General features: G+C 40.4%; 2 protein-coding genes across 4 annotated transcripts; both read right to left on the bottom strand.

Annotated features, from left to right (window-relative positions):
* Positions 1–533: 533 nt before the first annotated feature.
* Positions 534–5,267, bottom strand: aqp10a (aquaporin 10a; the record flags this gene model as incomplete). The annotated part of the gene is made up of 6 exons (XM_080472470.1): positions 534–708; positions 1,932–2,149; positions 2,243–2,361; positions 2,612–2,749; positions 3,435–3,561; positions 5,184–5,267. The coding sequence occupies 6 exons, from the start codon at positions 5,265–5,267 to the stop codon at positions 534–536; spliced, it is 861 nt and encodes a 286-aa protein (XP_080328596.1).
* Positions 5,268–8,915: 3,648 nt separating this feature from the next.
* On the bottom strand, positions 8,916–17,183 carry LOC308114315 (uncharacterized protein). 3 transcript variants are annotated; one of them, XM_080471105.1, is made up of 7 exons: positions 17,139–17,183; positions 12,074–14,903; positions 11,778–11,973; positions 11,271–11,369; positions 10,938–11,184; positions 10,736–10,852; positions 8,916–10,024 (listed from the first exon to the last, which is right to left on the bottom strand). In XM_080471105.1, the coding sequence occupies exons 2-7, from the start codon at positions 14,557–14,559 to the stop codon at positions 9,870–9,872; spliced, it is 3,300 nt and encodes a 1,099-aa protein (XP_080327231.1). In that variant the 5' UTR covers positions 14,560–14,903; positions 17,139–17,183; the 3' UTR covers positions 8,916–9,869. The 3 variants fall into 3 exon arrangements, with proteins under 3 accessions (XP_080327231.1, XP_080327230.1, XP_080327232.1); XM_080471104.1 differs by lacking the exon at positions 17,139–17,183 and adding an exon at positions 16,100–16,284; XM_080471106.1 differs by lacking the exon at positions 17,139–17,183 and adding an exon at positions 16,100–16,276 and having other exon boundaries at positions 12,074–15,019.
* Positions 17,184–17,431: the final 248 nt, after the last annotated feature.

Genomic DNA, 17,431 nt, shown 5'->3' with positions numbered 1-17,431 from the left:
ATATAAGTGAATATTTGTATGCTTCAATGTGAGCGTATTAGTGTATTATAGTTTTACAAGTTGCTACAAAGTAAAAAGGGTAACGACTGATCATCATAATGCTAATCCAAGTGCTCAGGAATGATGATATGCATTTCATAAACCACATTACTATGTGTGCAAAGAAATATGTCAGCGTCAGAAAGGACAAATATTTGAACTGCGTTCACCTCTACCTCTCTTCACCATGTGGAACAGCTCCATCATTCAACATGATATACTGTATTTATCACAAATGAGAATGAAATGATTATATGTTAGTGATACAGCCAGGAGCTGGTGAGTCTGTTAAAATGCTTCAGGATTCCCCCTGATTACCTGTCACTGGAGGTGCGTACCAGGCTGGATGGATGACAAAGTTAAAGATTCCACGTTGTTGTTGGCAGCGACAATAAACTTAAAAAATATAAAGAACGATTCCTGAGGGGGGGAATTCCCCTCTTTACGACTGCTTTGGACCACATTTAACCAAGTAACGTTAAAGAACCTTTCTATCAGAGGGCAAACTCCTGCTTCACTTTGGCACTGACGGTGGGGATGTCCGCCGTCTTTTCAGGTAGGTCGGGGTCAGGCAATTGCCAATCGATGAAGATCAAATACATGCATGAACCTAAAACAGCTCCGACAGTCGGTGCCACCACCGGAACCCAGAACCAGTAGTTGTAACACCTGGAGAAAGGATTAACCACATTAACATGGTGAAAAGGTTAAAGAATGCCACAATTACATGTTGACTTTAACACGTCAGTGTAAATTAAGGTAATAAAGCAGTGGGATGTATTTTCCCGGCAATATCCAGCAATCAGCTTTCATCATACAGAGCTCCAGCAGGTTATATACAGTTTTATAAACAAGTGATCAGTTTGTGACATTATAGCAACTTGATATCTTCATGTGATTTTATTAACACTAGAACTATCATAAGGTCACTGTAACCTCTCACCACTGCAGACTCTATGGTTGCTGGAACTGTTAATTAATTTAAAACAGAATGTGACAATATGCATTTTTAATCATGTTTAGTTTTTTTGATAATGCCATATTTGACATAATTTCATTTATTTTGGTAAATGAATGACTTGTTTTGTCGAGTTAATGAGTCCGTTTTTGAATAGCAGAAAGAAACATGAAAAGCACAATTGATCAAAAATAATCAGCGTTAAAATAACTGCTCATAAAAGACTAATATGGACAAAGAGCACATGAGCCTTGGTCAAGATATGTGGGATTGTTGCTCTTCCGCAATGATTTGATGGCTCACGGTCGACTCACGACCAGCACAATCACTGAACGCCAAACACGTCAAGATCATCTCATGCAGGATTTAACTTATTTTTCTACTGCAGGGAATTTTCACTTCAGATTGCCTCCTCTCCTTTTGAGGCTGCTCCGCCTAAGGTAGAGGCAGCGGTAAAGAATCTATGCGTTAATACCCGTCGTATAAAATGCAGTGCCAGGTCATCTGAAGACTGTTGTGTATGTTTTTATTCAGAGTCTCACTGGCTCATACGTGTTGTCTTGAGTTTTTGAGTGAAGAAGATCGATGTGAAAAAAGTATCTGTAGTGATATACTGTATCTCCATTTAACTGGGGAATTCCTATATATTTGCTGTAATTCAGAATATATTGCCACAGTTGTCCGGTTTGCCTGGCCTGTACTGAATGAAGCACCTTGTGTCCGGGGCGAGGGTTGTTATCCAGGCACGTGCAGAGAGAGCTCAAAATGACTTCACGGCCATTCGAATGCTAAAAGGTCAAAAGTATCGAAAAAGGATTTCCCTTTCTAAATGTCATGGTATCTGGTTGGACTTGTGGCACTCTGCGTTTCTTGACTGGACAATTGTGTTTAAGTGCTGTGTATGTACAATGTATATGTAAGATAAGACACTTACGTAAAGACCTCAGTTCCCCAGCCTGCAGATAGTGTGAAAAGGCGCGGCCCCAGGTCTCGTGCAGGATTTATTGCGGCGCCACAGTTGGCTGACATTGAAATGGAGATCCCCAGAATGATAATTCCCACGACAGCAGGGATTAGGGCTTCGGGAGCGGGGGTGTTCCTCTTTTCATCCAAACCCAGGATGCACAACAGCAGCAACCCAGTTCCTACCACCTGAAGAAATTAGAATTTAATACTTTGATGAACTAAATGAAGAAGAGTGGAAAAAGTCACAATGGGAATAAAGATTGAGGCAGTAAATCAAACCTGATCGAGGAAACTTCTCTCCAAACTGAGATATTCTGAGGGATATGTGGCAAATATAGATGCAGTCTCATTTGGACCGTATACAGTCAGAACTCCTCCACTGAATTCCATTATAGCGTCTGTAACAGATCAGAAGCAATGTGGCATTCAGCAAAAAAGACAAAAAAAACTATATTCAAGTATGTGCATGACAATGATATCTATACAACAGGTAGTGGTTTCTAATCTGAGTTCTGGGATGCTCTTGATGTGACACTAAAGATCATGAGGGAGCCTGAGACTTAGCTTGCTTTGAGGCTTTCAGAAGTAATTTTTCTCATCAATGAAACAATAATAAGACATTTTGCAATGCACCAGAGGTATACAAACCATAGTAGACCAGATAGACAAGTCCTGCTGCTACATAAGCCCCCAGCAGCTGAGACAGACTGTAAGGCACCAGCTTTCGCCAGGACGTCTTCCCCAAAACACAGAAACTCAAGGTCACCGAGGGGTTCAGATGGGCTCCTGAGGAGAAATGTTTGACAAGCGGGTAAAGGAATCAAGGAGGAAGTGATTTAAAAGAGATGACTGTGAGCAAAAAAAATTCACAATATCAGTAAATAGTGTTGCAAGGGCACTGTTAAATGATCAGGCCAAGGAAATACCTCAAAGAGCTGAGTAATCTGTCTATCAGGTCCTCATATGAAAGTTTCAGTCAAAGTGTGAGTCAGCAGAAATCATATGCATGTATGTATGTATGTATGTATGTATGTATGTATGTATGTATGTATGTATGTATGTATGTATGTATGTATGTATGTATGTATGTATGTATGTATGCTTCCTTCCTCCCTGCTGCAGTCAGACTCTTCAACCAAGCCTTCTCCCAGTAGACCACTGCACACCACAACCGGACAATATCACTCCACTCCAACTGGGCAATAAGTGGTGCTATAACTATAATAATCTATAAGAACGTATTTACTATGAAAAATACATCCACCCCCATATTCTGCACATGTCCACACTTATAGGCACCGTGTGCGTATTTTTCTATTATATTGTATTTTTATCTGCTTTTTTTAGTTCCTGCTATGTGTGCTTCTTTCTCTGTACTATCCTGCTGTACCACTGCAAATTTCTCCACATGCGAGATAAATAAAGGGATATCTTATCTTATCTTATCTTATGTATGTGTTTGTTTACTCACCTGTGATCCCCTTGGTGAGGTACATGGCAGACATGACGCCCACAGCGAAGGCCATGTTGACTGACAGAAAGTCGCCCTTGGTGGATCTGCTGGTCTTTACCTGCGCCGACGCGGCGAGACCGAAGAGCTTCATGGCGGATGGAGGAGACAGGGTCAGAGAAAGTCAGTCCCCAAAAATGGAGGTATTGGAGAAAAAAACAACATAGCAATCAGGTAAATTAAGTATTTACAGCAAGAAGAAACCATTTACTTACTGCATGGACAAATAATTTCACTAGTATTAAGTAATTTTCTTCTCAAATTTAGCGTTTATCTTATATTTTGGGCTACCCTAGCACATTATAGTTAAGTAAACGTAGCTTATAAGTGAATAGTTAAATGTAAAATAACAATGACAGGAAAAATAAAAAAACACTTTGATGTGCCGTCTTTGAATTTGCACATTTTTTGGGGGACAGTAGTACCTGGACTTGGCTTGAAACTATTGTTAAGGTACAATAACAAAATGTATTATGATGTATAATTATAATATTTTTTTAGCTTTAAGTGTTTACTGTTGGGACAATAATTATGAAATTTTAACTGACACATTAAAATTGGAAACAAACATGACGGTGACAAATATCTGGTCATAAAGTCAAATTAAGAATTAGAATTGAGTTGTTTAGGTTTATGTAACATTACTTTACAATATACTTGACAGTCTTTTCACCTTCTTTGGGTGCTTTAGGCTTCCCTATTTACCTTTATTTTATGGAAAGTCTTATGTTATGGCTTCAATTATAACGTTGTGGAGTGGTTAGTACCTTTAAACATAAAGGACGATGTGTTTGTTATCCAAGAGACTGAGAAAAAGATGAGCTCAAATCTGTCATATGTCAAAAACATGTAGCAGGTAGAACTTTGTTGTGATTTGTGGGACTGTTTGTCACGCACAAATCTGATCCGTCGGTCATTTGTGAGATCCTCAAATGTTCTTTCAGAATCGTGGCGAAGAAAAATGCTTCCCAACTAATTTTGCTCGTAATCCTATGGACAATGCTTTAAAAGGCATTATGAGTCTTTTGACCACAGGCGAATCGCCCACATTAGATCACTGGCAACAACATGTCATGTCTCATCCCATTCAAGGTCTTTCATTCATCTAATCGCATTTGATGAAGCCTTGACAATATTACTGGATTATCTGGTGAAGAAGCCCAAAGATTACATGCTGACCTGTGCACTGCTTCACAATAAATGGCACTTGTTGCTCACTCAAATGCACATTGTAAAGCTATTTTTAAGAAGGTGCACACTGTTTTTTTAAAAATTTGTTTTAAATCTATTTGCTTCTGTGGCTATGCGTTTTCATTTTAGGCAAGGCAAGGCAAGGCAAGGCAAGGCAAGGCAAGGCAAGGCAAGGCAAGGCAAGGCAAGGCAAGGCAAGGCAAGGCAAGGCAAGGCAAGGCAAGGCAAGGCAAGGCAAGGCAAGGCAAGGCAAATTTATTTATAGAGCAGAATTCAAACACAGGGCAAGCCATAGTGCTTTACAAAGAAATGAAAGAAATTAAGGAAATACAGAAAAACTTTACAAAGACATAAGAAATATTTTATTGCTTTTTTATTAGATTATTTTCTTCTCAAGTCATAGACACATATCTCACCACTAACCCACTTTGTCACTACTTGTAATGATGCCTCTATAAACAGACCGAAAGCGCTGAAATAAAGAGACAAACAAACCAATTAAACTTGAATGTGACTTACCAGTAAGACAAAAGTTCCCAGGAACTCAGCCATACACTCTCGTATCACGGCATTCCTCACTCTCAGTGAACGCAGCTTCAACATGACTGGAGTAAAATCAAATCACTTCTCTAGTCCCACACTGTCTGTTTGGGGGGTGATTTAAATGGACAGCCGAAAAGACAGAAAAATAAATGCTCCTGTCAGAAGTCCCTCTGAGCATCTGTTTCTCTCCACGGCTCAGCCTCCTCTTCATTTGAATAAACTGCATTTCTGTTTTACCGGGCTGAGACGGCTCGGGATTGGTTGAGGTAAAGAGAATAACTTGACTCAGCTGTTGGAGGCCGCTCGTATAAACAAAGGCTGTAACAAGTCAGATTAGGTGTTGACAGTGATAACAGGGGGTTATGAGACACAGCGGCTTTCATGTCACTGGTGTTCATGATAAATAAACGTGTAAAGTGAACGTTTCTCATTTAGAGGATATTTCAAGAACATTCTAGAATGCTCACAAAGTTTGGTAAAGTATCAAAATTTGATGAATTATGGAACTGTAGCATTTATTGTCGTGATTTAGAATTCTTTTTAAAGATAACAGTTCTCAAACAGCAAGATAAAAAAAAACATCCCAGTGTATTTTCGAACAAAAATACAACCAGGACAGGCACGGTAGTTTCTAACAATGTAAATTCTATAAATGTGTCAATCCAGATGAAAAACTGTGGGAAAAAATCTTAATTCTAAATTTACCATTTACCAGACATTCACACATGAACTCAGAATGAAGTCCGTCACTCATAAAGTATGTGCTTCCACTTCTTCTTTTACATTAATAGTGTAATTTCAGTTCTGTCTTCTAACCGATATGATTCTTTTTCCTAAGCCGTAACTTGGCCCAATTCAATCCTCTGCTCCTGATTGAGAGGTTTTCTGGATTTATCCAAGTTCCTTACAATTAGCTGCAATCCAAAATATTACTGGTTTCAGCTCAATATTCCAGAGTCAGCAGAAAGGCAGAAAACGCCTTAGAGTCTATGCCTGTGCCATAAAGTATCTACAATTTACGGCACAAGATAAATGATCTCTTCACATTGAGCCTGTTAATTTCCTTTCTTGAAGAGTCAAAATCAGATTGTTGGAGAAGTGGACAGTTGAATGTATGCCTTAATGTACAAATCCTGCTGCGGAAGCCCTGCAGACGTAGATTAATTGGTGTGTGATCTAAAACTAACATTCTCCCCTATTGAGCAAGGCAGTAGTGATAGTTAAAAAAAGAAAAGAAGCTATAAAATGTATTTTTTCTTAACTAAAATAAAATCGGTACCTTTGGGGCTGACACTTCTCCAAACATCTATAAACTCTATCGTTTGTCTTATTGCCATTGATACCTCAAACATTCCAATTTATCCAGAGTATGAATTGAATTCTCTGGTAATATTAACACTGTGATCTCCTGGATTATGCAAATTTGCTTCAAATCAGGAAAAAGAAAAAAAAATGTCTCAACCCCATTTGCAGCATATAGTTGTCAAAATAATTACCTTCTTAAACTATTACTGCTACTTTCCATGTGGCGTCTTTAATTGGTCGGGCACATTTCAATTGTAAACGTTTATTGATACGTGTTAAAACCCTGCAGTCTTTCATAGATTCAACTCTGTAATAAACATGGACGTCACGCACGTCTTCAAAGCGAAGGTTCTGAATATTGTAAAAAAATTGAATAGATATTCAGCCTGCCAGCAGCTCTAAGTGCTTTCTAACACATAGTTAGTCAGGCTGAGGCAATGGACCGGAGTCATAATTAGTTTCTGACCGTGATCATGACTCAGCATGAAGGGAGCTGAGCTCAGTGATGACTTCCGGTTTGTTTTGATGAGGTTTTAAAGACATATTATAACTTTTTTTTTTCTTTTGCAATTTCACTGAATAAAAAGATGTTTAACTTTTAAGAAGATATACAATATTTAGAGGTGTGGCTGGTTGTTGTCAAGAGTTTCTGGTTTACAGGAGAGGATCAATGAGCCCATGCAGAAAGTTGGTGTGTTCAGAGACTTGAAAAACTCTGGGTGTCAGATTATGTGTCTGTGATAAGAGTCCAGTGTTTATTAATGTTTGGAGGCGGGTCAGACGTTCTTTATAGGGAAGCTTTAATGATTTGATCCGTGAATAAGATTCTAAAAGAATAACAATATGTATAACAATGTTAATATTCATTCAAACAAAAAGGTTAGATAATCATACCGTTTATACAATTCTTTTTATCAGAAGAAGTCATCGAGATAATAAGAGCAATTTGTTGCTGCTCTTTTGTAGCAATACTGATATCTGATCATAATATACTGTAAAAGCCTGGGAGATATGGAGGGGATTCGTCCTTCCTAGAAAGAGTTACAGAGGGGAAAACACATTATATCAGCCTGCCAGTATAAGTATGTTGATTCTAAAAATAAATATTTTTTTGTATCTGTGTTAAAAAACAACAACATTTGGACATTGTTTTACTTAAAGCTTTTTGAATCACTTTTGCATAAATGGTGCCGCTTATAAACATGTATTTTCTTTAGTGCAGAGTGACAAGGTATGAGGGGCGACTTTTGCTGTGTTATCGTACAAAAACTGTGACTGTGCAATGACGATAAAGATTTATCTTATCTTATCTATGTCTTACTATTGAATATGTTTCCTTTTTTTCTGAAAAGGTTACCTGACAACACAACAAGACATTTGTGGAGTAAGGTAACTTAATCCACACTTCATTTCATTTTATAAAAGCGGAACATGAAGAAGTTTCAACCTTTCTATAAGAAGTGGCAGGGAGAAACACATTAGCATTTAATCTCAGTATAAATCGTCAGGAACAGATTGTGTTTTCAAAGCCTGGTAATCACGAAAGACCTTCCATTTATATACGAGAAATTACAGGAAGACACAGGTGATATCAGGTTATCAGAATGTGTGTCTTCAAAACTAAGCTCTATTTTTCATTTCTCTTACAGAATAAGGTATTACATCCACACTTCAGATCATGCTTTGAAAGCCTCGTAAATATCAATAACTTTCCTCCTTTCCACAAGAACTTACGAGAAGGAACAGATATTACAGATATATTCGTGATATTACTCAAGCAAGGACACATATTTTGGTCACAGATAAAATCTGTATCATTGTGAAACTATTTAATATTCCCCTGCAACTTCTCATAGAATGGAGGGGACTTTGTTTACCAGGCTTTGAAAGCAAAAGTGTTATCTGTTTTGGTTTTATCACATATTTTCCCATCCTGTTTCATTGATTTCTGTGAACAAACAATATAAGTAAATTAACACATGCAAGGTAATATATTTTTTTTCAGAGCGAAGCCACATTCACTGAACTCTGGACACACATTACATAACACTAATAGTTGCTAAAGAAAAAGGATAAAACGTGCTATTGCTGATTTCTTCTGACCATAGGGTGACATCAGATAAGATATATCTCTCTTGGCTAAATTATTTCATTTTTGTCCTGATTACAGACTGATGACTATCTCTGGGCAATATAAACCACGAAGGCTCTGTACACTGTGGTATGTTGTTTTCTTATCTGCTTTTAGTGAGCATCACTGTTGAGTAATGCCCAAAGAAGAGATACCTTTAACCTACTTCATGGTTTTGTGATTCTTTTCTTTTCTTTTTCTTCAAAGAAAAATGAAATCATCTACTACACTCCAGTCATGGCACGCCCTCTGCTGGATGAACAACAAACATCAGTGACTTAGCGTTTATTGAAAAAAGCTTTACAAACTATGAAATTGGCATTTATTCACAATAGAGGAAGCAGCTCTTCGTTTACAGGTGCCAAATTGTTTTTAACTGGCCAAAACTCACAAGTGCTGGCGGACTCGATAATAACAAGAGCCATCAGTGCAACTTAGATATGGCACATACACATACAAACATATCCCAGACATTGAGGTAGATGTACACCTTTAAAAAAGATAATATGAGAGAATATTCACCTTTCACATCAAGCTTATGTTTCTCTATACTTATGGGTATTGTTAATCTATACAAAAAGTAATATTTAGCCCCTATCAAACCGGCCGCACAAAGTGGAACTTGCAATAGAGTTTCTAAAGATTTGCATTTATCTGTGTCACTTATATTTTGGCTGGTTTTCTGCTTCTTCAGGTTTTTTGTTTTGTTGTTTTTTTTGATAGTCATCATGAATGTCTCAAACATTTTATTGTCCATGAGTTACAAAGATCACACAATGGCAAATAAGCCTTCAACATGGTAGCTTATGAGTGCTGTGTTTGTGGACGTCTGAGAACAAAGCGATTACAAGACTGGGAGAAAGAGCATAATTATATATTAAGGAATTCATAATTAACCCTCATAACTGTTGTGATTGTTACACAGCATCTCTGCATTCATTCCACAACAGATGTAAGCAAAATAAAAGACAAATCTTCACTTGAGAATGCGATTTTCCAGAATACTGTGTGAACCTCAATCAAGTGTCCGGCAGCATGCATTAAGTCTTGGACAATTGTGACACTAATGGTGTTCCTGGCAGTCATGCAACGTGTTTATTTGTTGTGATTTCAATTTGAAAGTATTTGCTCATTTGTGTATTTTATTGTATTTTGTGTTTGCAACAAGTCACAAGTTGTTGTAGCTCAGTAAGATTGGGGCATTTGGATGTAACATCCTCCAATCCTTATGTTTCAGCATGGCGGCGCAGCACCACGTCCACAGGCCCGGAGGGAAGTGTCCTGATCAAAGTCCAGGCCTCCAGGCGCCTCATCCCCACCACGCTGTTACCCTGAATTTCCAGGAGCTCGTCACCAGAATGGACCTTATCAACAGGACCTCCTGATTGTAAAAGAAATACAATTTGATCAATTAAATGTATTTGATTAAAACTGATTCACCATATGATGTTAATGTAATGTTTAGAGCAACGTCACACTGTAAACTGCACTCAGGATATTCAGATCAACACCAGAATTGTTGCAGGCCAAAATCCGGCCTCCAAGTTGATGTTACACGGTAAAAGAGTTTCACAGAAGACATTACTGGCAATTATTTATACAGAAGGAATTGCTGTTTAAATGGTTTTATAATCATATTAGATTAAATAAAACACAGACACTTGGAACTTAATAGCTAATTGCAGCAAGCCGCTTAATTCCTAGATAAACAGCATTCGATTTTGCGAAAACATGCCAGCTGACTTCAGAAATCAAAGAAATCAATGTCAAACCAAGAAGTCCTGTAGATGTGAACATTTTCAGATCTACAAATGTGTGTGAATTTATGTTCTATTTGCAACCAAAGAAAAATCAAACACATGTCATTAGTGTTCAGGTGTAAACATGCTCCACAAGGTTAGAGACATTTCTTTGTTTTCTCAAGATGGGAAGAAAAAGGAATAAGTTACTCTGGTCAGTACGCTTCATACTCTCACAATCGTTTGGACAACAAAGTAGAAAAAGCTCTGCCTTGATGATGTTTGATTTTGTCTTTTCAATCAACTGACAAGATAATTTGATGGGTTTAAATGTCAGCAGTCCCAGTGCTTACCCAGGAAGACCTTCTGCACAGTGAGAGGTCTGTTCCCTTCACTGGAGTCTACGCCCCCCTCCAGGCTGAAGCCCAGATCCCTGCTGTTCTTCTGCAGTTGCACGCACATACGCTGACCTAAAAACATAAACAGTATTATATTTAGCGTTTCTCCTTTAAGACGACCGTCTTCTCTGATCTGTGGAGAATCGAGACCTCTCACCTGAGTCGCACTGGGTCGATGGCGGGTCCGGACTCTTTTCCTGAACCCCCGTCTTGGGTGGACCGGTGGCATCATCCCTCTTCAGAACCACCACTCCCATCTCCCGGGTCTTCGCCCTCCTCAGGACCCTCAGGGCCTCCCAGTGCGCAGTTCCTTGCAGTGCGGTACCATTAATTGACAAAACACGGTCCCCTGCTCTTATTGAGCCTTCCTTGGCTGCAACACCAGAGTGAAACACCTTGTGGACCTGATGAGCAGAACATTGAGAAAGAAATGAGAACAATGTCAAAGCATCCCAGCAATTATAAAACAAGGAAGGAAATATTTTCTCACAGTAATAGGTTTGCTTTGGTCCACGCCTCCAGCCAAGCTGAAACCCAGCCCGACTCCAACATCCTTATGGAGAACCACAACTTGAACTTCGTTGTAGTCCTGTAAGAGAAACATTGGGACAAGATTGTATATATTGTGTACACTGATTTGTCATCATCAGGTAGTTGAAAAAGGTGACGGGTTCAGAGGATGTCACATTTAAGCATGAGGAAGATAGATTTCAGCTGATGTCCTGTGTGCTATGAGTACTTCACAAGGTATGTGTTTTTCATAGAACATCTTGTCACATAATTTCAATAGAAAATCACTGGAACATTCAGTGACGAGCAATGAAGAACTGTGTAGTACATCTTATGTAGACATGGCACATGACATGTGACCTCTGAGCTCATGGTTTCATAACAGTTACTGCCACGTAAATAAGAGTAAATTAAATCAATCAATACTAGTTGCAAAGCCATAACAAAGCCTATCTAAAGACAAAAGAGTGATGCCAGCTGTCCGTACCTGCAGTGTGTTGTTTCCAAGGCTCCTGACGTCCTCCAGCAGCCGGTCAAGCTCTTCAGCAGGCATCACAGACACGTAGGACAGAGCCGACATATCTGAGCTCAGGGAGGCCGACCGCCGGCTGGTTGACGGCCACTCATCGCTGTCATTGTCCGACTCATATTCACTTCCAGTAAAGTTGCACAGGTCTGCAAGACTGAAAGGGCACAAGAAGTGTTGAGGGTGAAAATCTGAAAAGTGCCTTTCAAAATTACTTTTTTTTTTTAATCAAAGACTATAATATAAACAGGACCTACTTCACGGAGAAACTCTTGCGATCTGAGTTGCTGCTGGTGATGGTAATGGAGGACTCTCCTGAGTCTGAATCATAATTGGAATCATCATCCTTCTCTGTGCTGTCATCGTCATCTTCAGAATCCTCGTCATCATAATTCCAGCCCTTGAACTCAGGGTTTAGGCCAGTTATCCAAGCATCCAAGTTGAGAAGCTGTTTTCTCCCTTTGGGGTTGTCTCCTCTGACATCTGGAGACATGGATTCAGGGAGGCTGATGGGGGAGGAGGTGGTGAAAGGACCAGGGAGAGGTGGTGTATCTGATGGATCTTGATTGTTGGTTTCTTGCGTGAAGACGAAGGTATTTTTGTTCCGACTTTCTGCAGTGGGAGTGGAATCTTCTTGTGTTTGAGCTGGTGAGGGTGAGTGGTCAGGGGTGTTTGTTGGGGTTTTGTCATTGTCACTAACTGGTGAGGTTGGTCCAGAGGAGATCCTCTTCTCCTCACCAGTTAAAACATCGCTGGGCAATTGTGAGGAAGATGTGTCCTTGACTGTCTCATTTGGTTTGTTTTCCTCCTCGGGACTTGACACTTTGAAGAAATCTGGCTCATCGATGGCACATTTTCTTCTTTTTCTTTGAGCTCCTTCATTCAGAGGTATTTCTAGTGTGTTTCTGAGCTTGGAATAATGATCAAAAACATTGTTTTCCACTTCCTTTGCCTCATCACTCTCTCCTGACTCTTTCTTCCCTAATTTTAGTCCAACCTCATCTACTGATAAAGATCTTCCTGATAAAAGTTTTGTTGCGGTTCTCATTGATTTACCACCGACATCCCATCCCTCTTTCAGTCCCTCCGATCTGTTTCTCAGTATATCAATGTCTTTTGCAGAGCTGCTCTTTTTCACTCCAACATGAAGCCTGTTCAGCGTCGGTACAGAGTAGGTCCTTCTCGGCATCGAGAGTTGGTTTGTTTCTGAACCTTGAGCGTTCTGTGTCAAAGCCTCAAACTGATAGATCTTATTTTTCACGCTGGCTGAGGAAGCAGCCGACAATTTATCTGCCAGCTTTTTTCTCTCCGCCTCTTTCAAAGTTATCGTCTTTGAGGTTTCAAACACTTCATCAAGTGTGCTGCTTTTTAAATCATTTTTCTCATTTGTGTCCTCAACTCTCTCTTTATGCTCCTCTCTAACTCTTCCTATTCTCTCTTTCAACACCTCATTTATTCGAGAATTGTCTCTCTTCTCCTCTCCAAGGTTTACCCGGCTTTCGATCTTACTTGCACTCGCTCTCCTCTCTCTTAACCTAATTGGCGGCTCTCCGAAAGACACAGATGCCTCTCCTGAGAAGTCGTTTGGCTGTTGAGTTGAAGAAATCCCTGCTGCAGCCCGGGATGCTCTAATGTGAGCTGCAATGGTGTTTTTGCTCCGGGCCCTATCCAGGGATCGCGTCCCTGAATCCACAAACCCCTTTCTCCAGGTGACTCCACCTCCATCTGTATACTTGGTCCAAGTCTGCCCTTGACTCTGACTTCCTATGGGTCTCTCATGAGATGAGCTTCTTTTGGGTGAAGGTAAAGTCTTAGAACATGAAGCATTATATTCATTTTGTGTCCAGATGGGTGGCATCCAGCTTCTCACTGGAGTGTTGAAGTCTTCTGCTGAGAAACGCCTGGGAAAGGTCCCCTCTGCTATCTTGCCATGTGGCCTCTGCCGAGAATCCATAGACGTGTTGGGTAGTGAATTATCTTCCTCTGCTTTACCCAACCCAGCTGAACTGAAGAGTTTTTCTATTCGCTCCACAATGCTCTGACCACTTTTCAGCCCTAGCGATGGATCTCTTTCTGTGAACTTATTGGCAGGTCCAGTCAGAGACCTCCACCTGGAGGGAAGAGAATTTGAGGCACACTTTGGAAAAGTAGGACTCCCATGAGCCACCCCACCTGTAAGGCACTCTTCAATTTCAACTCCATTCCTTCTTTCCAACACACTTGAGGCCCTTCGACAGAGGTTCATATCTCTTTTGTGTGACAGCGCAGGCATGTCAGCATTGGTACTCCGATCGGGGCTTCTTTCCCTTGTTCTCCAATCTACACTCTTACTTCTATTTGCAAAGGTGCTTCTTTTCCATTCTGTTCTCCCCCGGATTTCCAGTGTGAGGTTTTCACTTAGGTTGGTGCCAGACTCTGGGACTGTTTGGTCTGTTGTGATATTTTGCTTCAGCATGACAGTCATCTTATTTCTTGATGGTTTCGTCTCCTCACACTCATCGTTGACATTTATCTGACTCCCAGTGCTGACGATGGAGATTTTGTCCTCCATGTTTCTTGGATTTGCGATGCCACTTGCTCCATGTTTCCCTCTTTCTACAGTTTCCGCAGCAGCCTCCCTCTTTTTAACAGCTGCCCTGCGATTGAGACTGTATGAGGGAGAATTAGCTGAGCGGACAGTGTAACGAACCCCTGCCCTTTGCTTGTACTGACTCACTGCAGAAGGAAGCAAAGACAAGTCCATTGTTTGAGAGCAAAAATAGGTAATGACCTCGTGTCGAATGCAAATGACCAAAAAAGACTAGAAGAGTAAAATCAATATTTAAGAGATCCCAGGCAACTGTATTTCAGAATGCAATCTCAAGGCAGTTTATATTGATGCTTTAGCTCTGAGTCTGTCAAAAAAAATTAATAAAAAAATGTTGAGTGGCAGAGTTGTATTCCTCTCACAGCTCCATTTAAATGGTTTATATTCCAGATTGTTCCAAGCTGTATGTTCTGAAAGTAGTTCCTGTCCTTCTTCTTAGCTGTTTGGTCTTCAGGAGTCCTCAGTTCCTCAGGTCGACCTCAGTGAACAGCTTCCACTGCCTGCCAAGCATGAAAGATGTACAAGTTTCTATTCTCAGGACAGATTCTGCAAGAATGCTGTGAGATGTGGATTGTGGTCATTGTGGTAACTCAAAATGGTCAAACAGAATGGCAGTCTGGGAATAGGAATAGAAACACAACATAGTGAAGAATGAAGTAGAGAGCAAGTGGAATATATATATATATACATACAGAGAGAGAGAGAGAGAGAGAGAGAGAGAGAGAGAGAGAGAGAGAGAGAGAGAGCGAGAATGATAAAGGACAATAAAAAAACAAACAAAAAAAAAAAAAAAGATTAACCTCCACTCACTCTGAAAACCTTCCAGCTATGTCATTTTGCAAGATGATCGTGCCTTCCGAACATTCCCCTTGTACCTACTTAAAGAGCCCATTTACAGAACACGGTCTCAGGTAATGCTCTGTGGTGCACATACATATCATAACGTCTGTTTACACAAGCAACATACTCATGACTACCAGTCAGCAACAACTGAACACAAACCCAGAACAAGAAAAACTCACCTAACAACAATCCACTCAGCTGGACAAAAAATGTGCCACGATCTGTCTCAGTCACAGTACATATCATTTTCATGAAGGTAAAAGAATGACAGCCGAAACCTTGCGACAGCAGACTGGCGTGAAATCACCAGATAAGATGGCCAAAAGATGAGGAATCGCTTTGATTCAAGCCACCAGAGGGAAAGATAGCATTACTGATGGGAGTAACTGGTGAGAGTAAACAAATACAAAAACTCAACCCAATAAGCCATTAAAATCATCTTTGATTGTTCATGAAGTCAAAGTAATGGAATATGATCTAACATGGAATAACAACATAATTATCATAGAATATTTACTGTAAAAGCACCGTAACAAAATGTCAGCCATTTAAACCTCCATGCAGAATTATCTCTTATCATTATCTTATTATCTCTGTTTTACAGAGTATTTCTTTCAGGGAGGTTCTCTGGCGGTGGTTTCCAGTGCAAGTGAATCTGCGTGTCCGTTTACTGAAACACCTGTTCTACTGGGTCACAGAGCCTCCCATCCATGTGACCTGGGCAACTTTGTCCTGCTCATTTCAAACTACCACTCAACTGGACAAAAAGACACAAGTGCATCCTGACGTGACCCAATTGTTCACCACGCCACTCATTCACCCTCTCATACAGCCACAAACACATGTACCTTACCTGCTTTACATGAAACTTCTGTTCTCGTCCTCCGCCATTGTGTTGTAATGACATCAGCTGCTCCCAATTCTGCTTCTATCTCTCTCTCTCTTCTTTGCTTTCCATCAGCTTTGCATGAAGGACCGTGTACAGTGACACAAACCTGCCACACTGGTTTATCCTCTCTCTCTGTCTCTCGCTCTCTCTCTCTCTCACTCTCTCTCTCTCTACCTCTCTCTCTCTCCTCCCCCACCCTTCGTTGTTCTCTACCTCTTTTCCTCCTCTCACAGAGTAGCATTCCTGACTGCAGTTCAATGTGTCACCCACTGAAACAGCGACAGTGACTGCACACACAGACACACACACACACAAACACACACACACACACACACACACACACACACACACACACACACACACACACACACACACACACACACACACACACACACACACACACACACACACACACACACACACACACACACACACACACACACACACACACACACACACACACACACACACACTGCAAACACTGCAAACACTTCAAACTCCTTCAGCCTGCTTCATGACATCAGCATTTCATGGCTCAAGGGAGAACAGACAGACTTTGGATAATTGTGTGAAACCGTACAAAAATGACATTTCCCAACACTGACTTATAAGATCATGCCACCTCGGGGTAAACCTGAGTCTAATCATCTGGCCTGAGCAGGTATCAGGATACATAATAACAGAGCACCTTTAATTAGGACCAGAGACTACAAAGAACCAGAAATACCAAACAGGATAAATATTGTTAAATGTGCCCTTCTCGTGTGACATCTGTTCTGCAAAACAGCAGATACATTTCCTGAGAATCTGTGGGACTGTACTGTTGACTGAAGGGAGGAAAGCATCGTAGATCCCCGATAAGCTTTGTCCTCACACAGGAAAAAGTGTTGTTTGTGAGGAAAACTGACTTCTTGGAAACGGAGCTTGAACAAACAGCCCCTGAAATCAGAGATGCAAAGGAGTTCATGGATGCATGTGTATGAAGAATTGAAAGAGTACTTACAGTTCTGCATGACTTTGTGAGCTAATTCTCTTACTTCTGGTTTTCTACGTACACCTGCTACTTTTGTGTTGGCTTCCGTTGAGACAGAGGAAACTGTGGTTGTGACACTTTGCAACTACAGATGCCTTAATGTTTGTCTCTCAAATTCAAGTGAGTGACATGAATTGATCCCAGATTAGGTATTTGGTTTTTGATGGTCCAATCACTGAGCAGCCTCACAGACACAAAACTAGCAGGTCGATTTGTGCCTCTCGGGACACAGATAAGAGTGTGAGTGGGGCTAAATAGCTCCA

This window comes from Lipophrys pholis (assembly GCF_963383615.2).
Source record: "Lipophrys pholis genome assembly, chromosome: 9".
NCBI lineage: Eukaryota > Metazoa > Chordata > Actinopteri > Blenniiformes > Blenniidae > Lipophrys > Lipophrys pholis.
The sequence above is the reverse complement of the archived record's forward strand: the minus strand, read 5'-3'. Positions and strand labels throughout refer to the sequence as shown.